Source organism: Microcebus murinus, chromosome 13 (assembly GCF_040939455.1).
Source record: "Microcebus murinus isolate Inina chromosome 13, M.murinus_Inina_mat1.0, whole genome shotgun sequence".
Lineage (NCBI taxonomy): Eukaryota > Metazoa > Chordata > Mammalia > Primates > Cheirogaleidae > Microcebus > Microcebus murinus.
In genome coordinates this window covers 75,059,812-75,087,623 of record NC_134116.1, presented here as the reverse complement: position 1 = coordinate 75,087,623, position 27,812 = coordinate 75,059,812, and the positions used below count along the sequence as shown (strand labels likewise).

Genomic DNA, 27,812 nt, shown 5'->3' with positions numbered 1-27,812 from the left:
TTTGATAATGTTATCATTTTTATGCAGGCCCTATCTAAATAGAATGTTATGACTATCCTTTTTAAAGGATGAAAACAAAAATTTAATCTTTTATTAAAATGCTGTATATACTTCTTCCAGCTGTCATTGCTTATTTTTCACGGTAGATGGTCATGTTCCTACGTCTGGATGGTTTTATTCCAAACAAGCAGTAATCTCAGTACATTCAGGCTCTTTAAATTAATAGATCAGGGCTCACAGCTGTACTCAGAGGTATATTTAGAAGACTTATCCTTTAACAGAGAATAGACGGTGGTACCATTGTCTTTAACACATTGCAAATGTATAAACCACAAGAGGTTTGGAAAATTTTAGAAGAAAAGTTTGGGCCAAACAACTTTGCATATTTAAATTTGACACAAACACAATCCCAGTATGCCATGTCTGTAGAGGATCAGAGCATGGATTATAAACAAGCTGTTCTAGAGACAAAAAGACTATTTCTCAATTGACTAGTCAACTGCAATTATCAATAAATTGTCTTCTGCCTTGAAAATCAACTAGGCTTGAATTTAGAGTCCTCCCAGTTTGATAAGGCCTCGGCTTTTCAGGCAAAAACCTTTCATGAGTTTCAAAGGAATTCTCTGTCTCTATTCTCCCCACCCAAGCTTCTTACTGTGGAGGTACAGTGAGCTGGATTTCAGGGAGCTCTGAATAAACTTTTGGGGCTCACAGTACATGTGCACATTCTTATTCCCACTTCTGGGTCACTCACATTGTATATCCAAAACATGGGCTACCCATCCTCTGTGAGTTATCAAATAAATGCTAATTGTCTACATATACAATTGCACCTACGCATATGCAAACTCTATGTGCACCTGCACACACATGAAATTTTCGAGGAGTGAGGCTGCCCTTGGGTTTTGCGGAGCCCCTTTCAAGGCAGGGGATCTGTGTGGCAGACATGTATGCGGTGACTAAAGGGAGCTCTTTGCCACATACGGTTCCGGAGAGATACTTTTCAAGGTCACTCGCTGAGAATTAGGTCAGGTTCTAAAGCAGACGATGGTATTAGGATTGGCTGGCACGTGCAAATGGCAAGGGGGTCCATCCATTTTTCATGAAGTTATAATTAACACACCGTCTGCCCCCCGCAGGTTCAACCTTTGGGAACGAGGAGCAGCCGGCGCTGAAGGTGGCACTGCCTTCTAAAGACACACCCAAGGGGGCCGGCCGGGTGGTCCCGCCAGCTTCCTCCAGCGCGACAGCAGCCCGCAGGAGCTTACTTCCAGCGCCAAAATCCACTTCCACACCCGCCGGTAAGACTTTCTGCCTTGGGGAGGCTCGATGGTGGAGTGTCCTTTCTGCATTAATAAAGAGTCTTTTGAAAGTCCCCAAATAACATCAGTTATTTAGATGGGATGATGAGATGATATTTAATAACAATAATACCGCTATTTTCAAGGCATTTTCATGTATAATGTTAATGTGTTTAAATTCTCACAGCTGCCTCTCATTCTCCCCATGATTGGTAACCCCTCGAATCACACAGTTTCGGTTTCAGAAAGCAAGAACCACGCTATTATAAGCAGATTGGCATTTGGCTCAAGGATGCGGGTGCTCATGGAATCACTGCAAGGGCTGCAGGAGCAAGCTCCAGCCTGCACCTCCAGGAGTGAGTCCCAAGCCCCACAGGGAACGGCGGGCTCCACAACAGTCTGCGTGCTCTGTGTCCCCTGCTGGCCCTAGGCTCGGACCTCCAAAGCTAGGACCCAAGGATGGGTGAGCTGCTGCTGCAGCAGGGTTGGCTCTAGAGCCATGCTGTGCCTGCTGGATTCATGCCAGCAAGAGAAACCGCTGAGCCCTACCCCTCCACACCCACGGAGCTAGCGACTGGACGTGGGGAACTGAGCTGATGCAAAGGTGCACAAGTGCATCTGTTTGCCTGCAGGGATGTCAAGGCATGTTGTTCTTAGCGTTCCTTCCTCTGCACTGTAAAAGGCACAGTTCCAGGAAGGTGCGATAGATGTTGAGCCTTAATCCACCATGCATAGCTCACTCATGGCAGTATTTATTTTTTCATATTTTTTCTATGCTCATATAACCATATATCAATATATATACACATGCATGCACACATGGGTTTTATGACATTTTAAAAATGAGATTGCATCATACCCATTTTTCTACATGTTGTTTTCCTTATTCAGAGAACATCACAGAAATACCTTCAAGTCAGTGTTGTGGCTCATTCTTCCCAATGCTGCATGGTGTGGGTGTGCACCATGACTTATTCAACTATTCCCTTACTGATGGGCATTCACTCTGTCGCCAGCGTTTGCCACGACAAGCAGTGCCGCAGTAACAGCCTTGAGTGGGCGGCATTCTTTCTATGGGATCAGTTCCCAGAAGTGGGATTGCTTTGTTTGGTTCATTAATAGATAGCACTAGATTCCCTTTCAAAGAGGCTGCAATGTTTTCCACCCATATCCTCACTAGGAGTAGGTACTATCCCTTTCTAACATTTTGGTCCACTTGATGTGAGTAAAGTGTTATCCCAATGTTATCTTTTTTTTTTTTAATATCTCCCTGACCACTAACCAGACTAGCTGGAGCCCCTTGCTCTAATAGCAACTCGACATTCCCTTTGGTAAGCCTAAAATCGGCTTGTCTAGTTTTGTCCTTCAGGGGAAGGGAAGCTTCTGGGGGCAGTGACTGTCTATTTTGTCCAACACAGTGTCCCCACCGCCTGCCACAGTGCCCGACTCACAGTACGGACTCAACATCGTTTTGTTAATGGTTAAATGAATCAACGAATGAATGAATGTCGCATAGAATTTGAATCTTGCAATTCCAGTTTATTAACAGTTTGGCTTTGGTTTAATTAAAAAATAATTAGGCAAGCCTATGGTAAGTCTAATTACAGCTGTTGACTCAACCCTGTAGACCGGCATTTCTCAAACTCCAGTGCGTCAGAGTCTCATCGGTGGGATTTGTAAAAATGCAGATTACAAGGCCCCAGCCCCAGAGCTTTGGATTTGGTAGGTTTGCTTTGGGGCCTGAGAATTTGCATTGCTAACGAATTCCCAGGTGAGGCTGCTGTTGCTGGGGGTGTAGAGATGGTGCAACTCCTATGAAAGGGCAGTCGGCAGTATGTATCAAAACCACACGTGCATTCATTCTTTGACATAATGGTCCCGCCCCAGGAGTCTTTCCCAAAGGTAGACTGGCAAAGACACAGTCGTGAAGTGATTCATCGCAGCACTATTTAAAGTAACAAAAGACTGAAAACATCCTAAATCCAAAACGACAGCTGTCCTTATAAGAAAAAGAGAAGAGAGACACACACAAGGACAGGCAGAGAGAACAAACGCCCTGTGATGACAGCGGCAGAGATCCGTCATGCTGCTGCTTACCAAGGAACCAACACCAAGGAGGGCCAGCAACCACCAGAGGTCAGGGGAGAGGCAAGGGACAGATTCACCTTCTGAGCCCCCTAGGAAGAATCAGTCCTACTGACATTGCGATTGGACACTTCTGGCCTCTTGAACTGAGAAAGAATAAACTGTGTTGTCTTAAGCAAAAAAAAAAAAAAAGACTGAAAACAACTCAGATGTCCACTAAGCGGGGACTGGCTGAGTAGTCTGCAACACAGCCATATGATGTGTGGAAAGGTCTCTGTGTACCACTAGAAAGTGATTTATAGGAGACAAATCCTTAAGTATCAAAAGCAAGGTGGAGAAAAGTGTGTAGTAGGCTACCTTCTATCTAAACACTAGGGAAATTTTATATTACATATAAGCTCCTATTAAGAAAAAGCAATAGAAGAATGAGCTGTGTGTGTGTGTGTGTGTGTGTGTGTGTGTGTGTGTGTGTGTGTGTGTTTTAAATGATTACCTGTAGGGGAAAGGAAGGGGGCAGAAGGAGGGAATAGAGGTAGAGGCCAATGACAGATGTTGAATACACCTTGCTTTGTAGATTTGAAGTCACATGAATATTTTACACAATTGTGCATTAACATTAATTTTTTAAAAAATGATATCTAAACATCGAGTGGAGTTAAATAAATGAAAGTAATCATATAGCCTATTGGTGGCATAACCACACAGAGAAGTACATCCTTCATCGTATATACCCTGCGTTCCGAAAAGAATTGCCACAACAATCCGAAAGTGTTTTCAGTAATTACATTGTTGGTGGTAATGTTAGTGTTAGGATTCTGCATCTGCTGTTATTCTTAATGTGCATATTATGGGATAAATGTGATATGGGTATTATGGGATAAAATATGAACTCCTGTAAATTTATCTTTAAAAACAATATTCCCAGCTCTGTTCACTGGAAAGTTAAAAGTAGTGAGCACTCCTAGTGCTCAGACTGTGGTCTCCAAATGCCTTTCCCAGGACAGGAAGGTGGGGGTTCTTGAAGAAACAGCTGTTACGGGTCTAGGACAGGAAAAGTGGATCCCAGAACATCTTGCCATACTAGAAAGCCAAGAAAGAAGGGTTCTATTGACAAGACTCAAGAGTCAACCTTAATAAGCTTCTACTGGGAAAAATATAAAATTTTAAAAAGAGTTTGAATATCAATAAGATTAGTAACTGCAATGGATCAATACTCATCAAAATATATGTGTATCAGTGAGAATACAGGATATAAAAACACCCATAACCAGTCACTTGGAGCATGCTAGGAAACAAACTCATTTTAAAATCTCATAATAAAGGCCGGGCGCGGTGGCTCACGCCTGTAATCCTAGCTCTCTGGGAGGCCGAGGCGGGCGGATTGCTCAAGGTCAGGAGTTCAAAACCAGCCTGAGCAAGAGCGAGACCCCGTCTCTACTATAAATAGAAAGAAACTAATTGGCCAACTGATATATATATATAAAAATTAGCCGGGCATGGTGGCGCATGCCTGTAGTCCCAGCTACTCGGGAGGCTGAGACAGAAGGATCGCTCGAGCCCAGGAGTTTGAGGTTGCTGTGAGCTAGGCTCACGCCACGGCACTCACTCTAGCCTGGGCAACAAAGCAAGACTCTGTCTCAAAAAAAAAAAAAAAAATCTCATAATAAAGAAAAATAGCTGCTCCTCCTATTCACTCTGTACCTCAAAATAGCCAAATAGTTGATGAGAGGGAAGTTTCTCTTTATAAAAGTATTTAGCTAATAAAGAAGATATGAGAATATCACCCTTTTGCAGTTTCTAATCAATCAGTAGATGAAGGCAATGATCAGCAATTGAGAGAGATAACCAGATGTTATGAACCATTCTAATGGAAATATATATGACTTATCTATAAATTAGTCTTAGGGGAAAAAATGAATCTGATGCAGCCTCTAGATTTAACTAATTTACTGGAAATACAAAGCAATTCAGAGAAGCATATTCAATAACACCATGGAGACAGAGCCAGCAAACCCAGACTCTAGGAAACTCTGTAAGACAGACCAACTTATTCAGTCAACAATAGCAATCACAAAAATTGTTTTTCTTTTTAAAAAAAAAAAAAAATTTAAAAAGGTTTATTCTGAGCCAAATCTGAGGACAATGGCCCGGAGCCACGCCCAAGAAGCCTTGAGCAAGTAGACTCGCTGTGACTGGGTTACAGTTTAGTTTTTTATCAACAATAAAAATTGTAAAAATAGAAACTAAAACATCTTTGGGTGTGGGGGAAAGGATGGGGAGTGGGAACCTGTAGATTATGGAAGACTAATATATCAACCAATTGCAGTATGGATTAGATCCTAATTCAAACAAACACAGCAAAAAATTTTTTTTTGAAGATAATTGTGAACATTGGCTATTTGATATTAAGAAATTGTTAATATTTTGAGTTTGATGGTAGTGTTTGTGGTTATATTTTTTTAAAAGAGTTTTAGAAACTCACATATAAGAAATATGCGATCTGGGATTTCCTTCAAAATAACCCAGGAGGGTGGTGAGCGGAGTGTGTCTTAGAGAAGATGAAACAGCATTGGCCACACGCTGCTCATTGTTCAAGTTGGGTGATGGACTACAGCAAGTTAACCTGACTAGTCTCTCTACTTTATTATATGGTTAAAGTGCCACATGATAGCATGATAAAATGTGTATCGAGAGTGGTTGTTTTCATGGAAGGAGAGTTAAATGGAAATAAGGTATTTCAAGTGTCAAGAAGAGGGGAAACAGCAGGTGGTGTTTAGGACCACAAAGATTTTATTACTTTCCCAAGCATTTCTGCATAACATAGGCGATTTTTGAAAGCCATGCAATCTTGATAACAATTTTCCTCCACTTTGTATTACTTTATAAAACATTAATGTACAGAATCCTATTTGATCCTCACAACGATCCTAAGAGGTAAGCAGAGGCTTTATTACAAATGGAGAAACTGCAACTGAGAGATGTGAACTGAGTTGTACAAGGTCACCCAGTGGCCCCCAGAAGTAACCGTGTGTTGTATGTGTTCCCAGTGCTCTTTCCGTGATACTATTAACATCCAGCTGGGAGCTGTCGGAACTGTGGCTGCAGTAGGTCCATTACTAGTGCATGCCGTGTGTGTGGACTGGGAATGGTGGTCGTCGGGGCAGTACCCAGGGTTTCCCGCCTCAGCCCCACTCTCCTTGAGGCCACCTGGTTAGGAGTTCAGGTGAGGATGTCTGATCCATGTGTAGTCCTTCCTTACTCCTTGCTCATGGCTGAATAGACCCCACATACGATCTGCAGGTTTTCCAAAGAACTGAAAATAACGCCATTTGGGGAGAGAAGTATGAGCCTTTCCTAAACAGCAGAAATCATTTTGTGTGTGCATGGAAACATACTCCCAGCCCTTCCTCACTGAACACGTGTGTCACTTTCTCCAGAGGCAACATTTTAAGTCTATACTTGCTTGTTCCTTCTTATGATGAACTGAGCATTGTTGAAAAGTAAACATTTTATCAAGTGTTCTGCAAGCATCCAACAGATTTACTGCACTTGCTCTTCTAAACATAGATTTTAATGACCATAATAATTGCTTTCTTTCCCATTTGAGACAAAAGCACATTGTATAGTTGCTCTACCTTCCTGGATTCAGTGACCAGGTTACTGAGTGTTGTGCTGGGGCATAGACGGTCTTGGAGATAGAAAGATGAGTGAGACATGATTCCTGTCCCAAAGGGTTCACAGTCTGCTGGTAGAGAAGTACAGAAAAACAATTATTGAAAGATTGTTGATCAATGGGGTTTAGAGATTTTTCTTTTTTGTTTTTTTTCTTTTTTTAAAAAAATAGGGTCTTGCTCTGTCACCCAGGCTGGAGTGTAGTGGCATGATCATAACTCCCTGTAACCTTGAATTCCTAGGCTCAAGTAATCCTCCTGCCTCAGCCTCCCAAATAGCCTGGATTACAGAAGCCCACCACCACATCCTGCTAAGTTTTCTTACTTTTTGTAGAGACAGGGTCTTGCTATGTTGTCCAGGCTGGTCCCAAACTCCTGTCCTCAAGTGATCCTCCCACCTCAGCCTCCCAAAGTGCTGGGATTACAGGCATGAGCCACTGAGTCCTTGCCCAGCCTGTGGGTCGATGTTTTAAGGAGCTATTATACAGCCTAACGTGGGTAGGGCTTGGTCAGGAATGCCACAAGTGTCCTCACTCAGACAACTGGGAGGTTAATACCGCCTTTACCTACTAGACTGAAGGCAAACAGAGGATGAGGTTAGAGGACAGATAGTAAATTCGGTTTTGGATGAGATAAGTTTGAGGTGCTTGGGAAACATCCCAATTGTTATGTTCAGTGGCCAGCCAGGAATAAGCCTGGAGCCCTAGGGAACGTTTCAAGTCGGCGGTTTAGATTTGGAAGTCATAAACATATAATCTTTGCTCTGGGAATTGAAATGAAGGGTATATGTGAGTTTTCCAGAGACGATGTAGAGAGTGCAAAGGAAAAAAAAGGTCTGAGAGTAGCCCCCACACACACGCTGGTAACACCAACACAGAAGGAACAGACAGGGGAGGCCCCTGTGGAGAAAGAAGAGCCTGCAGAGCAGAGGGAGAGCAGCTGGGACAACGGAAGTTCTTGGTTATTAGAGTGAATGACACTTAACCTTTATGTTTAGAAGCATCGAGAAAAGGAGGGAGTGAAGGTGAGAGGAGTAGAGAAGAGCTGGGGCGGGGCTGTTGGGTGGGCGAGGCCAGGCCCTGCAGCACAGGGTGCTGGTCCTGGGCGGAGCTGCACCTTTTTTGTCTAAGATCGGAGGCTCCACTGGACTTTGGAGATGGAGGCTGAGGGAGCTTTGACAGAAGGGTTCGCTTGCTTTCTGACCCGCCATGACCTGCTGATTCACTAGTGGTAATGTCAGAACCCCAAGTGCACGTCCCAAATACCTGATTCACCATCAAGGGTGGCGCCTATACTTGGTCTTGGAATTGCAGCTGCTGCTCTTTAAGAGGATAGACTCAGAGACTGCAAAAACAGCCAAATTGTTTCTTCGTTCCAATGATCGTTTTGCATCAGTATTTCTTCTAGCTTTACTTTGTATATCCTAAAATAAATCCAATTCTTTGCCAGTTTTTTTTATTTAAAAAGTATGCTTTTCTACTTTTGTGTAGCAAATCAAAATATGAGATTTGTTTTCCTACCATATAGTTGTGGAAGATTTTGGTGTTGGGGCCCTGATGCTCGTTGGCACTCCAGGACTAAGTAGTCATTGAAGCATATGATGGAAACTTTTTTAGCTTTTACAGGTAGGAGAATAAACAGCCTTTCCCAGCAGAGCTCAATAGTGGACTAAAGGACAGGGGGTAGAGGCACCCACGCCCACCAGGAGGCCGGGTGGCCACCAATCCCAGCTCCACGTCCTGGCCATGCGACCCGGGACAAGTTGACATTAGGAACTCTTTTCATATTTATCAGTTTAAAAAGGTGGGGTGATAATAGTACCTACTGCATGGGATTGGTTTGAGAATTAATATAAATGAAAGGACATAGAGCATAGTAGGTATTTCCTAAGGGCTGAGCCTGAGAGGGTTGATTTGAGTGTGAAGAAATTTTAGGGGGAATGGACCCTTCGCTGTCTCTCATTGGCAGAAGAGGCTTTCATGAGACCTGCTGTGCGCTCTCTGAAATTGGCATTTATTTGTGTTTTCCCTGGCCCCCCTCACACCCACACTGCTCGGACCATGCACAGCACGCCTTTTCTCCTCCTCAACCAACTTCCCTCCTCTGAAACTTCCATTCAACAGTGCAGAGGAAAACCATACTGTAGGGGAAAACTTAACCTGGGATCCCACGTATTTCCAATAGAAGATGCCTGTACAGTTCTAAAGCTAGGAGACAAAAAGTGAAAAGCCCCTGAAACACTTTCTGTATCTTAGGCTAAGGGATTATTTTGCTGCTTTTGTCTGTTAATCTGTAATATTTACTTACTGGTTAAAAGATAACTAAATTTCCTGTGCCATGTTCCTCTTTGGTCGGGAGTTTGCTGAAAACAGGCAGCATCCTGGTTGCCCTTTCTGTAAGTCCTTCTGCTAGGAGCATCCTTTGTGCATAACAACCGGCCCCGCCCCCTCCCCACACAGCCCCGCCCCCTGCACACGGCCCCGCCCCTCCTCTTGTCCTTGCTCTGGTTAACACCTGTCTTTCCATCAGGTCTTGACCTGCCTGCATGTTGCCTTTCTAGGGCCCTTCCCCCTTGTAGCTCTTCTCACGAATGTAGTTGTCTGATGATTTCTGCGGCTGTCTAATGTCTCTGCTCTCATCCATGTAGTGGGGCCTGTTTTACTCACCCCCAAGTCCTTAGCACCAGCAATGTGCCTGGCACAAAGCAGGCTCTCAACAAACGCCTGTTGAATGAATGAAAGTTATGATTCCCCTAATGATTTTAGGGCACCTGCTAAAGCCAGTGCTCACAAAGGATTTGTAACTTGTAGCATGTGGCTATATAATGAAGCAACAGGACAAACCAGTTCCCTAGGACAAGCGATAGGCATGCCCTTCTGCTAGTACTGCCTCCAGCAGGTACCCCTAGAACCCACCTGTTCCGAGGCTCTCGTGGAACTGCACAAGGAGGTCGGCTTCCCATGCACTGACAGCAAGCTACAGAGCCCTGCCAGGTAGACCAGCTGACAGCTGCCTCCAGTCTCATCTCTCTGCGCTGGCCTCCTCTCTTCATTGCTGTTAACCCTGCAGCCTTGCAGTCATCGGCAGCCTCCTCCTCCTCCACGGTCCACGGCGAGGGACAGCCCCAGCCACTGGAGCACCAGTGAGACATGCAGCAGACAGTTCTTGAGTCTTCACCCAAATCTACTCAGAAACTTATTTCAACGGTGCCCTAAGGCTCTGTATTTGATTTTCAAAAGGCATAAAAACTTTCTATACATTTTCCCATCATTGACTCAAGGGAGGATGTACTAGGAGTTGTACAAGGATTAACAAACCCCAGTTTACCCGGCGGAGGACCCCGCAGCCACTGTGTAGACCCTTGGCCATGACCCCTGCAGGCACCCAGCAACCGCTGGCTGTGCCCACCTTTTCTAGCCCTGAACTGAGCTCACCGGTGGTCACCTCCATCAGCATCCGTCCTGCTAATGGCCATCATGAGATGGCTGAGGTCACAGGGCTCCCTGGTCTCAGGTTGGCTTTGTTCTTTCTCCATCATCAGGGGGTAAGATCCATGACAAAAAGGGCTTGTTTCTTTCGTTCCCAAGCTCAGGTAAGGAGGCCACAGAGAAGATGGAGTTGAGTTTTCCGAGGAGCCTGTGGATTGGGAAAACAAAGGGGAAAGCTCGTTTTAAATGTGTTCAGGACTTATTCTTCTAAGTTTTACCTAACTAACACCAGGCCGGGCGCGGTGGCTCACGCCTGTAATCCTAGCACTCTGGGAGGTCGAGGCGGGCGGATTGTTAGAGGTCAGGAGTTCGAAACCTGCCTGGGCAAGAGCAAGACCCCGTCTCTACTATAAATAGAAAGAAATTAATTGGCCAACTAATATATATAGAAAAAATTAGCCAGCCGTGGTGATGCATGCCTGTAGTCCCAGCTACTCGGGAGGCTGAGGCAGGAGGATTGCTTGAGCCCAGAAGTTTGAGGTTGCTGTGAGCTAGGCTGATGCCACGGCACTCACTCTAGCCTGGGCAACAAAGCGAGACTCTGTCTCAAAAAAATAAATAAATAAATAAAAACACCTAAGGTCTCCTTCCATTTTAAATTCATTGTGAAAAGGTAAATTTTATTACAGAATTTTAGCTTTGCATTTATTCCATTGTTTTGAATTTCTAATTTAAATAAAATCTAGTCTCTAAAACAAAATCTTGTTTCGCGTTACCTTGTTCTGTCACCAAGGTAATTGTTAATAAAGAGCAGAAGGTGGCCATGCAGATTATAGTTAAATCCCAAATAATTGGCTTTCTTGGGACTGTGAGGTGTTTGGATTATTTTAATTACTTAGACAATACAGACCTTGTTGTTTTAACCCCTGGTGGAAACATTTCTAAACTGTGATACTTTGTTTTCCTCCTTTAGTGATTCTAGGCTAATGATGGTTGAGCTTTTGTGTCTCAGCTGCTCAGTTACTGACATCCCCTGTCGTATGTAGGACGTGTACCAACAGCAGAACCTACCCTGGGAGTACTTGGGCTTCTTCCTTTAACCTAGATCTCTGATGTGAGTTTTTCTGTGAGTGACTTATCTCTGGTTCGCTCATTCAACAAACATCCAAGTGCTTGCTTTAAGGCACAGGCACTTGGAATCAAAGATAATAATTAGAACAGCCCTAACCCTTAAGAGACTCACAATGAGGCAAACAGGTTTGTAACCTATTAACATTGGAGTGAGAGTGATAGGCCTATAATCTTATTACCTGGACTCCAATTAATTCTAGTAGACCAAGCATTCACAGTCAGATGGGCTAAGAAAAGAATGGCCTGCAAAAGTTTAAATTAAATATAATTGGTTTATTGGTGATTTATTTAATCACTTTCTATTATGTTTAATCACCTTCTAATGTATTTGTTATTTACTCATTTTCTTATTTCAGAAGAAATCCAAAGTGGTTTGCAGTAAAGGGGATGGTATAATATAAATACAGAGATACAAATCCAAGTAATAGAAAGAAGAAGAGCATGCCAAAACCAGGCTCAGAGCTTCCTGGCTAAGGGCAAAAGAAGAAACATAATCGGGGGGGAAAAGAGCCTGCCATTTCATCAGGAGAGAAAAACTCACTTCCTAGCACACATTTTTAAGATCTTAATTCCATGAATTTTAAAACAGTTCATTGAAGAACATCATTGGCAATAATTTATGTCTTAAATCATTTTTTTCTCATAGTCAGATAATTAGAAAACAGTTTACAATTTTGGAATAGGGAAAGCCCCTCTCTAAGCATATCTCGAAAACTGGAAAAATAGACGGCGAAGGGCATAACAGCTGTCTGCCCCTAGGCTTGGGGGGCGCGTTACACGGCCAGGTGGGGGTGGTTCAGTAGTGGCCTCACCTCAGAGGCAAAGGGGAGCCAGGGCTACTCAGCCCAGAGCGAGACACACTCCAGCTGTGGTTCCAGTTCCAAGATGGCATGGCGCGCAGTAGGCGCACGGGCACAGCCTCATCTCCCTCTCTGGGGGAGCACCGCTGTGTGGGTGTCGGGCAGCTCCCTCAGCCGGGCTTAGTGCCTGTTAGGACTGCAGGGGACCTCAGGAGTGAGGTCTTCAGGTGTCCGAGGTGTTGATGGGGATTGCTGGGACCCTCTTGCTCACCTGGTCACCACAGGGAGAAGTTCCACCTGGTTCCCAGCTAATTCTGGCTGAGAGATGAGGTGGAGGAGAGACCCAGCTTTTCCTTCCCTTCTCCACGTGGCTATCCTGAGTTTCTGTGCTCACCGGGGTTTCTGTCATTCCTTGGATGTACTCCAACACTCTCCCGTGGTCATTTTCGTTAAGACGTAGTTGCTCATTTGTTGCTCTGGCTGTCGTTGTAGGGAGGACAAGTGCTACAAGCTCCTAGTTGGCCATCTTGCCGGCGTCACCTGTGGCTATTTCTTTTGGCCAAAAATCAATCAAATAATAGTTGTTTGAAGAGATTTCTTATGGAAGTTAGCATAATAGATCCAGGAGTGTGCTGCTTTTGAAATCTGACTTTGTAAGCGTGAGTTTAGAGACTGCAGGGAAGCAAATGGTCTTCGTGGGCTGTCCATGCAGCCGTCCCTCATGCTGAGACTTGTCTTGATTCAGTTTATGTCGGTAAATCAGTCAACATTAATTTGTCTTACATGTAATAATATTCTACGCTAATAATTGAAAGGATGCATAAGTGTTTTAGATACCAGGCATATAAATAACAACAGTATTTTATTAAAGCCTTTTCTTATTTCTTTTCCTTTCTAAAAAAAAAAAGATACATTTTTTGAGCATTCTCTGTGTACCATGCAGTATGCTTAGGACTTTATATACTCTGCCTCATTTAATGCTCAAGGAAACTGGAGAAATCAAGTAACTCCCCCAGCATCATACAACTTCTTTGTAACAGGGGGAGAATCAACCTAGGTCTGTCTGAGTTTAAAAACCTATAGACCTATCGTCTGTGCTATGCTGCTTAAATAGTCTTACTCAGATGGAAGCCAACTAATTACATTGTATTGAAATGACCATGATTACAAAATACACCTTAGAGACTTAGGTCTTCTTGTTGGTTACCTCACATACAGTTTCCCAGCTCCCCTACGATAATTCCGTGGTCTGTCCACAGCCCTCCCTCCCAGAGGCTTCAGACACAAGCTGAGAGCTAATGCACTGTGCTGAACATGTTTGCAGGTGTAAAATATGATCCACTTTTCTAATTTTGTTTTTCTATAAGTTAATAATGATCATTGCCTCATTGACATCAGTGTGATGACCATGGAAAGTGCTGTGGGTTTAGTGTTAATGATAAAAATATATATATACACTAAACGTCCTATGCAGGACTGTGTAAAAGGAAGGATCCCACGTATTTCAGGGATTTAGTCTTGATCTTGCAGTGGTTCTTTTTCTCAAACTTTTCATGAAATGCTTTTCCGTTTGTTCATATGCAAATACAACGTCTCTCTAGTACATTGAGCCATATAATTTCACATGGATAGTTGGGCTTTACCCATTGACTTCTCTAACTGGTTTGCACTGTTGTAGCAAATATGAAAATATTTCCAGTTGAAAATATTGACCTAAAGATGGATTCTTGATCAGTATGACCTCTGACTCTGTCATGTTGGCATGTTGCATTATAGAAAATAAAATTCCTTTGTTCAGACTAAGGTACAGAAGGATTTCCTATAGTTATACAGAAAATGAGCAGCTAGCATCTTATTATTTGAGTTCCTCTCTACCTAAGGAAAAAAATCCCTGAGAAAAGAGAGGCTGCCACCCTGTGGGTTACAGAAACTCTATTTATATCATAAATATTAATTTTGCAGGTGGTTGCCTCTGAATTAAATTTCACAAATTTAGGTATTTCTGGGCATACTATAATTTAAAAATATACATAGCTTGTCAACATCATCGAATCTGTTTATTGAGTACTTTGATGGGCACTTGCTCCAGACAGAGCTGCTCTACTCCCTGCCTCCCTCCAGTTCACTCAAGCACTCCTTCCTGGACACATCTTAAATAAAGAAACTGAGGAAGAGCTTGCTGAAACAAAGCACTCAGCTTTAGGATGAGACAGGGCAAGGAAAAGGGTCGCTTGACTTACTGCTGGAATCTTGGAACATATATATTCCTTTAATGCAAACTGCTCTAAGAGCATGTTATCTTCTGATACTGAAAGAATCACAGCTCCTCACAACGTGGAACCTCCTGTTGATTCAGGAGTGCTCAGAAACCTTCCAGCAGTGGGACTGGAAGAGGCAGCTTCAAATCAGTTAGGCTGCACTGGTCTCTTGAGTGACAACGGTGTTATTGCTTGATGTTGACTGTGGTCTCCCTGAGGCTGGGTCTGAATTGCTGTCACAGCATCAACTTGTCATCGTGAAGCCAACAGGGGAAGTCCGGGGTTAGAGGAGGTTGTAGGAGAGAAGTGTTTAAAAAGAATCCTTGTGGGAGAAAATAAAAGTAAGAAATGCGAGCCACGTTCCTTTGCATGAGGCCACAGAGACAGGAGAATACGCGGGGATGATGTATGTGATTTCTGGCGAGAGGAGCTGTCCACTGCATCATGCAGAGAGGAGCCGTGCGAGTGCGCGTGTTAGACAGCCCATCTGCTGTGCTTTCTGGCCAGGAAGCACTGTGACTCACAGGCTGTGACACCAAAGTCAACTCTCAGACATCCCGGGGAGTCAGGACAGGTGAACATTGGATGGGCCTCCATTTGTCCCACAAATATTACCGAGCACCCTCCTTGAGTTGAGCCTGTGCTGGATACCTGGGGAGATCATGACGAATGAGGTAGACACAGTCCCCATCCCTGTGGAGCTGATGGGGTCACAGAGAGAGGAGCATAAAACTCGTGCTTACACACGTCATTATTTAATTACAGTTATGCTGAGTGCCATGGAAATGAGTGTACAACGAAGGCATGTGGGTACAGACCTAACGTAGTGTGCAGAAAACACAAAGAGCCCTGAAGGTTTGGTAGAAGTTGCCAGACACTGATGGTGAGGAACTGCATTCCATGCAGGTGAATGACATGGATTCCTGTTTTGTAAAATTAGAGGTTTCCCAAACCTTCCTTTCCTTAGGGGCTAAGGCTACTAGCAATTAGACACCTTGTTAATTTGGAAATATACATTCTGCACCAACCCTCCCAGCCCCCCCCCCCCCCCCCCCGCCATCCTCTTCCAAACCTTTTATGGAGGAACTTGCAAGCTGTGAAATGGTCAAAAGACAGAATGAAAAAATAAATTGCACAGAAAATTCGCAGCAGCTTCATTAGTCTCTAATTTTACTGACGAGTCTAGTAAAATGTATTGGGGTAGTTTGAATTATTATCCAGGGCACTTGGGTTTAAAACCCTAATAACCTCATTGGCCCGGGGTGCTGTTTAGCTATTAAAATTGAAATGTCACAGAAGGATCCCAGTAAGGGAAAAGATCCATTTATCTTTCTCTGCTATGCCTTCCAAACACTTTCACTGTAACAACAGCAAGAATAGTATTTTAGATAATTTGGAAAGTGTTACAGGACCCACCCACAGTGCCAGAGGAGAAGTGATAAAACCCTGAGACTTACCTTGATATTAAGCCTCCTGCAGACTGGTGTGAAGTCTTTTATTTCATGGAGACTCTTGAAAAGTAGGGCACTAAAATCCTACCTCTCATTTAAGAGTGTATGCACATATTGTGGCTAAAAGGTTATACATCTGGCATTTTACCCACTCTGCTTGTCAGCCTTGAGGAGCTAAGAGAGCTAGTCCAGCAGTAATTAATGCAGATGGTCTTTTAGGGCTGCGTTTCCCATTGTGATTTCCAATATTTGTATGTTTCAAAAATCTGCCTACTGTACTATAAATGCATTGTTATGCAAATTGCTACCACAATGTAGCCCAATCTTTTAGTATGCAATGAGCATGGAACTTTTAATTACATATCACTGTTTTAAAACTTTTCATTTATTTTCAGACTTATATATTCTACTACCTATATTAACATGGAAAAAATACCAAATACTAACAGTAGTATTTGAAGTGTTTTAAGACAATAGTCTTTATGGGGTGTAGTATTAGAAGACAGTAGTGTTTGAAGACAGTAATCTTCATGGAGTATAGAAAATAAATACAAGTGTAAAGAGACAAATGCTAGTCATCTATTCTGTAAGATAACTGGGAAAGAGCAGCACATTTCTTGGGCATTGCAAAGTCTTTCACATCTTTCATCTTTAATGCATCAATCAGCAAATGTGTATTGAGAACCACTTCAGGCTCCAGGCTTTGCTAATCCATAATCACCCAAGCAGCCTGGCTGATATGAGTGGAAACCTCTCCAGCTCGCCCTCCCCCACTGCTGATGGCAGCCTGACACCTCTCTAAATGCAGGCCTGGCCTTGCTACTCCCCTGCTTAGGACCCTTTAGTGGCTCCCTTTTCCTGCAGGTGCAGATCCAGCCTCCCCAGCCAGCACCCAAGGCCCTTTCTGTGCTGCACCTGCCACCCTCAGCCTGCTCTCTTGCCACACCACCACCTCGCACCGCCAGCTCCCTGAGTGAGCCAAGCCTCGTTATATCTCTGTGCCTTCCTCACTCACACTGTTCCCCCTGTCTGCTGTGCCCTTGTCTTTGCCTTTCCACCTCCAGGCACTTGCCAAGCTACCAATTCTCATTCAGGATGGGCTTAACTGCTTGCATGGCAACACGAAGTGATCACCAACATCCTTGCGAGTATGATCTCTGCAATTGATTGCCTGTGTTACATGCCAGACTCTGCCCTAAGGGCTCCTGGCTCACCCTTCTTCTTCTTCTAGGCTGCTATAACAAAATACCATAGACTATATTGGCTTATAAACAGCAAACATTCTTTTCTAAAAGTTCTGGAGGCTGGGAAGTCCAAGATCAAGGTGTTGGGAGATTCAGTCTGGGGAGGGCCATTCCCTATACTTGGCACATTTTGGCTGTGTCCTCACCTGGTAGGTGGGGCAAACAAGCTTTCTGGGGTCTATTTAATAAGGACATTAATCCCATTCACAAGGGCTCTACTCTCTACTGTTACCTTCTAATACCATCACATTGAGGAGTAGGGCACAATATATGAATTTTGGAGTGACACAAATGTTTAGACTGTAATGTCTCTGAGAAAATATTTATAATAATTAACATTGCCAATAAGTACCATTTTTCTGTGTTTAATAAGTGCCTGGCATTATGCTGAGCACTTTTAATGCACTGTCCCATTTTATTCTCACAATAACCCTATGGGGTAGCTACTATATTACCAACTCATCTACACAGGAGGAAACCAAGGCTCAGAGAGTCTGAATAACCTGCCTGAGGTCACACAGCTAAAGACATTGTAGAGCTGGGTGTCTAGGCCCTTCAGTATATGCTAAAGAACCTCCCCATTATGTCTTTCTACCTACTTCCACCTCCAACTTGAAAATAATTGGTATTTATAATCACCATTTCTATTTTATAGTAGTTGCTGTCTCAATTGTGAGCCATCATTTAAACTACTAAGTTAATCATTAGTTTACATTTGAAAAAATATTGTAGATGAATATTATAATGAAATATGATCATAACATATCAAGTTTTTAAAGAGCTTACAAAATTATATTGCAGCCCTTACAAGTTGGTGCACAAAATAGCAGACAAAAAAGAAGACAATGATTTGGCCAACACTCTACAAAAGTAAAAAATAATCAAATGCCCAATACACATATTAAAATGGTGCTAAACTTTATCAGTAATCAGGAAAATGCAATTCAATTCACACTGAGGTATACACTCATCAGAACGGCAACATTTTTCAAATCCGACCTTCTAAACATTGGTGATCATGTACAAGAAAAACTCTCCTACAGTTCTGGTGGGAAATGAGGAATGGACACAGCCACTTTTGGAATTAGTGTCGTGTTATCTAATAAAGTTTCACATGTGCCATAACTTAAGGATTCCACTAATAGGTATAAGAAAAATTCATACACATGCATACCAGGACACATGTACAAGTCTTTTCAAAGCAGCACTTTTAATAAGTGCTAAAGACCAGAGGTGGGAGCAACTCAGACTTCTATCAATGGTAGAATAAATGAATACCTTGTGATACACCCACACAGTGGATCATGATTTGGCAATGTGAGTGAAATGAGAGCTACGTGCTACAATGTGGATGAAAATTACAGTACAATGTTTGGTAAAAGTTGCGAGGCCACAGAATCCGGACAGTATGATTTCATTGATAGAAAGGTTATAAACAGACTTAAGGATATTGCTAAGGGTACATAAGGAGTGATAAAACTATGAATGAAAGCAGTACATGATAACTACAAATGTGTGTCTTGACAGTGGTTTCCTCAAATGGGAAAGACCTGGCATGCTTCTGGACTGCTAGTGATGTTCTAATGTTCTCATTCTTCATCTTTGTAGCAACTCCATTGGTGTTTGTTTTAAAGTTATTTGTTAAACTGTACAGGTAAGTCTTGAGTATGATAGTTCACAGAAGGGTTTAAAACTACAGAGTATTTTATTAAGAAAACGTATATAAATACATGTAATATAGTCTGAATAATGGATTTTGATGGGTTCATAGTGGTATGGCTGGGTGAGAATATGATGAAATGAAGAAAAAGTGTATTTTTTTTCACTTTTCATGAATATGTATCCTTTCATAAGAAAGGAAATAAATTATTTAAATATCTATAAACCTTTGATGGCTGAGTCTTGATCTGATGTCTTAGCCAGATAACTTACTTAAAACTATAAGCAGTAGCAGCCAAAAATGGTTTAATTTCCTATTTACTTTCTATTGGTTTATTAGTCATCATTTCCGTTCATTGGCAACCTCAATCCCAAAGCTTCCCATTGATTGGGGGGAAAAAAGGAGGAAAAAAATAGTACAACAAGTATTTAATTGAACAGTAGTCATATTTGCCCATAACTTGGATTTTCAGGGGGGTGCACACACATGGGAGGTCTGGTGAAGTTGGGCATCCTGGGGGATAGAGACAACATAGGCTGGGCTTGAGGGACAGACCCCCAGGCTCATCCCCACCCTGCTCTCCCTGACAGCTGTCCCTTTACACCTGGTACCTTTGCACACAGTACCCCTCCCTGAAGTACCCTTTCCTTCTTGGCGAATCTTCTGGATTCTTAACGTCTCAACCAAAACATACACTTCTTCTGTGAAGCTCGGCCTAAATACTCCTCCCAGCTCCCAGAGAGAAGTCTTTATCCAGACCTCTGGGCTGGCACTTGCTGCGTTATCTTGTCGTTACCTGTTCATGTGTCCCACTAGTTGATGAACTTCTACAAACAAGGATTTCATCGTCTCACTTTGGAATCTCCAACAGCTGATAACATATCAAGGACAGTGGAGCCACCCAAATATATGTGGTGAATGAATGAATAGAAGGAATGCTTGGGCTCTTTCAAGAAAAGAATTGTTCAGAAAATAAAAAAGCATGATATAGCCTTTGGAGTAAAACTATAGGACATTAACATGAAGACGCTTTATTTAAGACTAAATAGACCATGTCAGGGATTTTTTATAATATTTATATGGGGGAAAATGTTAGCTCTAAAAAAGCACAGTTTAGTGCTCTTGAATTAATGTGAAAGTAAATTATTGGGTGAAATGAGGCAAATAATCTAGATCATGTCTTTCATTTTGACTTACTTAACTAAAACTACCACAGTGAATAAAACCCAAATATCAACTTGTGTAGTTTCAAAAATACAAAGTATTTTTTTTTTACCACTACTTACTTATTCACATTTTCTTAGTACCTAATAGATCATGCAGTGTCCTGATTCCCCAAGAGAACTGGGTTGTTTTCTTCCCGCAAATCCATCATATTCAGAGCTTTGCTCATTTTGTTTCAAACACTATGTGCAGTGATTTCTCATTAATCATTTACAACTTGCCTGTTTATTATGTGGGGAGAGAGAGGTGGAGAAGAAATAAGAAAGAGAAAATGAGAAGAGGTTTCACAATGTCAGGAATTCACCTAATCTCAAGGTTGATTTCATTTTCCATGCAGGAAGAACATGATTAGTTATAATAATAACCAACTCATTTATTTACAATCTTTACTGAGTAGGCGATTCTCATGGAATAGATAATCTAATGGGGAATGTGGACAGGTAAAAAGGCATTCACCTCCTAGTGTAATAAAGCTGTAGCCCCAGGGCATTATGGCAGCGTCCAGAGACCTCTGGGCCGAGGTCTGCAGGAAGAGCTATACAGCACAGTTAACTGGAGACGGGGGAGGTGGGAGGCCACTGAGGAGTCTGCAGGAGAAAGGCACTGGTCTGAATGACGAAATTGCAGTGACTATGAACAAAAAAAGTGGACTAAATTTAAGAGGCACAAGATGTAAATTTCACAAGATTTGGCATTTTGTTGAGTATAAAGAAATGAGAAAGGAGGAGATGAAAAACAGATCAATATTTCTGGCTTGAGCAATAAGCACATTTACTGAGTTCAGGAACATAAGAGTAAGAAGAAGTTTTGTTAGGTGACAATGAGTTCGATTTGGGACCTATTGAGTGTGATGTGCATGGGAGATATCCAAAGAGAAAATTCACATATAGGTTAGACATACATACACACACACATACATATATCTTGATACACATTTATATGACCTGATATATACACATACATATATAACATATATATATGAGGGTGTGTGTACATACGTGTGTGTGTATATATATATATCAGATTATATATGTATCAGGATATATAGTTGTATATGTATGTATATAGATCAGGTCTTATATATGTGTATCAGGATATACATAATGTGTAAATAGATATGGATATTATGTGTGTATATATTATATATGTGGAGCACAAATATTAGGAATTCCATAAAAATAGAACAGAGTAATCAGAGCAACATTTCAAGAGAATTTCCGAGACCTGTAGAATGAGAGTTTGCAGATTAAAAAGGCCAACCAAGTGTTCAGCATAATAGATTAAAGACAGACCCACATCAAGATACATCAGCATGAACATTCACAGCACTGGGGAAGAGGAGAAAGTACCAAGAGTTTCCCAATAGAGCAAATAGATTACACTAAAAAAATTGAGATTGAGACTAGCATTGGGCTTGTCAATAGCAACGCTGGAAGCTAAATTAGAGATGCCTTCACATTTCTGGGGAAAATTATTAGCACAGTAAAATTCTGCATTAAGCCAAACAATCAATTGTATGAAGAAATTTTCAGCCATGGAAGGTGTCAGATAGTTTACTGCCTATGCACCTTTCTCCAGAAACTAAAAATAATGTATGTGCTCTACCAAAGTAAGGAAGTAGACCAAGAAAGAGGTACACATGCGGGTCCATAAAACAGGACCTCAACATAGGAAAGAGGCGAAGGAATTTCCCAGAATGAAGATGAAGGGACACCCCATGATGTCAGCCATACAACAGTCCTAGAAATGACCCATCTAGGATAAAATGGAGAATTGAGGGTCCAGGAATAATGGCTTCAAGAAAGCAAAAGGGAAACAGGTGTAACTTTACATGTTATAATTGTGAGTGGAAAGTTATACTTTGGTGGATAGTTTTGGGGAGAATTAGCAATATATACATTGACAACTAAGCAAACAAGAACCATGGTGTTGGCTATTATTTGTGCTTTTGGTCATTGGTCTTCTTCTATTAGGGCATGAACAAGATGACTTTTTCCTCTCAAATTGATATGCATCATCTGCCACTGCAGGCTTCATCTTCAGTGTTGCTTCATCTCTTCTTAAAATGAGTTATTCATTTGTAAACTGCTGGTTTCTTTGGGACATTATCCCCATAAACAATTTGTAAAGCATCAGTGATTTCACCATTCTTTACACAAGCTTCACCATGAATTTGATACTTGTTCTTGCTTCCATTTCAGCAGAATTCATGTTGCTCTGATACAGTCTCTTTTCAAACTGATGTTTTAGTCTCATTAGTGCCTTTGAGGTACTAGTTCAACTAGATCCATGTTCAGACATGGCATTTGCAAATGCTTATAATAAATACATAAATGCTTATAATAAATTCAGACACATTATAACAAGTTAGTTATATTGACTTTATTTTGGTACAAAAAAAATTTGAAATCCATGCATAGTTTTTTTATAATACGCATTTTCCACAAACATTTTGAAGACCCCTTGTAGAACAAAAGAAGAAAAGGGGTAAACTTTAGGTTGGATAAGAAGGGAGGGGAAGAGAGAAGGAGACCAAAGGCTTGAAGAAAAAGGACTTACTGGTCTGGATTGGAGAATCGCGCTGATAGAGGGGCAACGACATAACAAGACAGCTGGAGCAGAGCATAGAAGGTTGTACCCAGAAAGGGGGATGTGTGAATATCCAAGGCCAAGATCAAGGTGGTGACAAGGTCCAGGCTGATGCTCAGGGTCCTGATTTAAGGTGTCTCTCAGGAGTTACAGGTGTCAGAGGACTGAAAAGCAGGCATGCTGGATGAGTTATGCAGGAGTCACTGATGTTTTCAAGGATGATGGCATCCTTGATGATGACCTGAGAATAAAGAGGAAGACCGCACCTGGAGAGAGCGAAGGCCAGTCACCATGCTGTAGGAACATCATTTCATCAGCCAGCCAGAAACCTAGAACCTCCAAGGAAAGGGGGCTTTACATGAGTGTGAGGCTTCATGTTTTAGCAGAGTATTAGAGTAGTGCCGGGAGTTTGAGATGCTCCCAGCGAAACAGGTCCCAGGTAGGATCGTGGCAAGAGATTTAGAAATAATGGAGACAAAGTGTAGTTTAAAGTGGCGGGGGATTCAGAGGCTCCCCAGCATTCCTGTGAGCCAGGAGGCGCTGCAGCAAGCAGTTCTCCTTGATCGTAGAATTATGTGTACAGATTATTTGTTTAGGCTTCAAGGCTCCCCAAAGGTTTCAAGAGATCCCTTACCTAATTCTGTCTTCAAGAGTAAATGGTTATAAAATTTTTCCAAGATACACATTTTAAGCCCTAAGTTAAGAATAAACTTAGCTGAGCATATAAGTTAAAGATAAAATTGCGTAAAGCAGGAACACCAAGCCTGCACACTAATCTAATCTATCTCTCTATATACCCAGACATGTGGTCAGGAGTGAAACAGGAATAGCCTTGAAGTTTATGATAGTTCCAGCTGCAGATTGTCTGCTGGGCTGACATTCCTTGATCAGTTTCTTAGCCTTGGGCTCATGCCGAGATCTGCCTTGCACAAGCTCCAGGCACTGGCTTGTAGGCCTTGAGATTCGGCGCTGCCTTGCAGTTGCCCCTGATCAATGGAATGCCCCCCTTGTTGCTAAGCAGTTTATGGTCTGTGAACTAACATGCCCATAGATTCCTTCAAGGCAAAGCCCTGCAAAACTCCTGATACTTTCCATGTCTCTTAGCCCTATTTCCCAACAGAGTAGCACAGTGCTATGTCCTGACCCAGACATAAGTTGGATGGGTAGGAAAAAGACAAGTGGCAACCATTCAAAGGAGGATGATATATATGGGAGAGGGAAAGGAGTAAGGCAGGCGTCCTCAAACTACAGCCCCGGGTGCCACACGCGGACCGCCTAGCACATTTATCTGGTCCTCCAGGTGGTTTTGCCACCGCTGCCTGTCCTGCTTAGTAGCTGACTCACCCCAGGCCCACAGTGTACACTCTCTAATAGTCTGAGGGACAGTGAACTGCCCCCCCCCCCCCGTTTAAAAAGTTTGAGGACCCCTGGAGTAAGGAGTCTCACACACTATGGAATATGAGTCAGAGATGAAGTTTGGGGCCAGGGATAGGAAGGATGTTGGGATTCGCTGGTCTCCAGTGTTCAAAAACAAACGGCTTGAGCCATTCCCTGGTCTCTTAGCCTCAGCCCCTCAGCATCTATCTCCTGCCCTTTCCCCCATGTCCCCGCTCCCTTCTGTGATTTCTCACCCCGGCCCCATGCTGCTTCCCTCCCAGCCTCCATGTGGAGTCAGACTCACCTGAACTCACTGTGCTTCCCAGGGAGGTGGTAGAACTCAGCACTCACTTCTCAGCACTCACCAAGGCCACCGCAGTGTGGCAAAATGCAGGCTAGAATTAGGGCAGGAAGTTGCAGGTTCAGATCTTGGCTCAGCCACATACTGGCAAGTGCAGATATGTTATAACTTCCGTACCTTCAGTTACTTCATTTGCAAAATAATGATACCCACAGAGTTTAGAGGGGGGCTAAAGTGAGATAATATACATAGAAGCAACTGCAACCTGGTACCTGGCATTTATAAATGTTTATAATTAATACACCCCATGAAAATCTAACCTGTGTGATAGCTCACAGCTGCCTCTGTCTTTCACTGGGACAGTCCCTGATGGGTACTCGTTGACTAACAATGAATGAATCAGTGAATTTATTGTTTGGTTTTAAAGCTTTTACACACACAGATATGTTAAACAAAACAAAACATTTCGTCCCTTTTCTTAGTAATCTTCAGAAGTAATTATTCCCTAGTCTTATTTTAGGAAATAATTAGGCCTCTGTTATAGGTGTAATTTTTGTAGGCCTCTCTTTGAGGACAGAGACCTCCCTTGTTGTCCTTTATCTTCCAGCTATAGGATCCACCCTCACGCATGCGATACATGGTTTTTGCAATGGAATGAACCTTCAGTGGGTTAGAGTCCCCTGCCCTCTCAGGTGTGCCCGGTGTTCAGATTGTTCCCCTCATTAACTCCATTCACCCCCAGTATCAGATATGCCTTTTGACTTTTTTAAAAAAAAAATTGCTATTGGCAGCTAAAAACTATTCTCTTTCTATCTTGTCCTTGCATCTAACTCCTCCAGAATGTGCGCCCATGCTCTCTCTTTCTCTTTAATTTGTAATGCATCTGGGTTTCTCTCTCTTTTTTTTTTTTATATGCTCTTATCTAGATAAGGTTTCCTTTCTTGTCCAGTCAATCCTCATAAATCTTACTTTGAAACATTCCCCTATCCGATTTGTCTCGCGAGCGGCACCAGGATCTGTGTTTACTAATTGCATCATTCGTGTTTCCCGTTCGCCCCTCCCAGCTGCGCCAGCGCGATACTGATCACTTGCAGTGTGGGCACGTTCGCACGTCTATCTTCTTGCTTCTCCCCGTCTTCTGTCTGCCGTCTCCATGCTCCTCGTCTGGGAGCGGGTGTGTCGGGCCAGGGAGGGATCAGGCAGGGGAAGTTAGAACTAAATCATGACGTAGCAGCCGTCAGTTTAACCCTCATGGCTTACCAATGTTCTAATTGTGCCGGTCAATCTGGGAGGATTATTTTGTTGCAACTTATTTTATTCTTTGGTATTTTAAATACGTTCATTTAAAAACTAAAATATACAAGATGAACAAAAATGTATTAATAAAAGGATTTGCTCTGTAAAATTTGGTTTCAGTCAAAAGGCTACATGTGGCCTTAAGGCTGCAGGCTCCCCGCCCCTGGACCTAACTGGCATTTCTCCCCGCTCCTGCTGTCCTCTTCCTCCTCCCAAAAGCGCCAATGGCAGGGCTCCGGACTGTGTGTACGCACATTCTTTTATGTGGCTCTGAGCCTTGGTGTAGATGGGGTCCATGAGAAGTAGTGTTGACCAATCTATAACCCTGTGAGAGACGAGCGTGCGCATTTATTTGGTAAAGAGCTGTTTTCTCTGGCCTGCATTGTTTCATTCGAGTCTTGTTTGGTTCCAAGTCACAGAAACCTAATTCAAACTGTGTTAGGCAAAAAAGAAAACAGAAGTGCAGAGAGACTTGGGGCTCGCACGATCCGGACGTGCTGCAGCCAGGGACCTCAGCAGCGGCATCAGGGATGCATCCCCTCTCCTGGCACTTCTTTCCCCCTTTCTGGCTGCTTCCTCAGAAGGGCTCTCCCTACATGGGGACAAAGACGGTCAGCAGCTGTTCCAGGCCTGCCTCCCGCCAGTTCAGGCGTCTATCAGAAAGGGAATGCTTTTCTAGTAATTCCAGCAACATTCCCAAGGTGGTAGGGCTGCCATTGTCCGGACTCAGGTGCAGAGTAACAGCAGCGTGAAGCAGAGCGGGTCACACGCCCGCTCGGATCCACGGGGGTCAGCCCCCCACCACGTGGACCAGGAGGAGGGAAGGGTGGGTTCTCCAGTGGTCAGCAGGGGTGCTGTTGAAAGAAGCTGCTCAGGCCAAACATGAGACGTTTGCCAGCAGATAGAGTCTGCACGGGGCGAGTTGAGTGGGCTCTAAGGGAAGACTGCTAGTCAAGAAAGGTTGAGGACATTAGGAAATTAGGAAAAGCTTCATAAATAAGTGTCAGGGACTCGGAGGACTAATATAGACCAAGCAGTTAGTGACTTTTTGATGAATAAAAAAGAGTTTCCTCATTTGTCTACTCTGTTAGACAGCGAAGATGTGGTAGGCTGAATAATGGCCCCCACGTATGTCCCTGTTCTAATCTCCAGAAGCTATGAGTGTTACTTTATATGGCAAAAGGGACTTTGCAGGTGTCATTAAAGTAAGGATGTTGAGGTGGGGGATTATCCTGGATTATCCGGATAGACCCAACGTAATGACACGCGTCCTCGTAAGAGGCAGGCAGAGGAGACGGAGGAGAAGGACACGTGATGACACAAGCAGTGACCGAGGGATGGGCTCTGGGATGGAAGGAGCGGCCGGAGCTGAGGAAGAAAGCAGCTGCGAGAAGCTGAAAAAGGCGGGGAACAGATTCTCCCCTGGACAGTCTAGAAGGAAGCTACCCGGCTGACATCTCAACTTCAGGCTGGTGAGACTGATTTTAGACTTCTGGCCTCCAGAACTGGAAGAGAATAAACTTGCGTTGTTTTAAAACACTAAGTATGTGGTAACGTGTTACAGCAGTAACAGGAAACTAATCCAGAAGGCTTCAGAGGGGAGAGCTGAGCTGGACTTGAGGATGACCTGGAGCAGGACGGGCAGAGGGTGTGCACGTGTCTGCAGGGGCAGCACGGGCTGAGGCACCGGGGGCGTGTGGGGACTGTGGCGTGGCAGCAGGGGCAGGCGGCAGGGGACAGGAGAGCCGCAGGATCTTATTGCATGCCATGGAGTTGGGACTTCCTACTGTAGCCCATGGGAAGTTCTAGAAGGCTAGTGACAGTAAGACCATGGGATCTGGTTCGTGGTTTAGAAAGGTCATTGCGGCGGTGGTAAGAAGGATGCAGTAGGTAAAGATGGGACAGGTGAGAACAAGACAGAGAAACCACGGAAGAGATTTCTGTAGTCGCCCCAGCACGGGATGGTGAGGACTGGGCTAAGGTGGAAAGTGAGAAT

General features: G+C 43.2%; 1 protein-coding gene across 1 annotated transcript in view; it reads left to right on the top strand.

The window, feature by feature from the left end:
* Window positions 1–27,812, top strand: part of MTUS2 (microtubule associated scaffold protein 2) — a 482,544-nt gene that overhangs the window by 323,287 nt on the left and 131,445 nt on the right. The window contains exon 5 of the mRNA XM_076009524.1: window positions 1,140–1,301. Coding sequence (XP_075865639.1) covers window positions 1,140–1,301 — 162 coding nt within the window. The remainder of the gene's footprint in view (window positions 1–1,139; window positions 1,302–27,812) is intronic.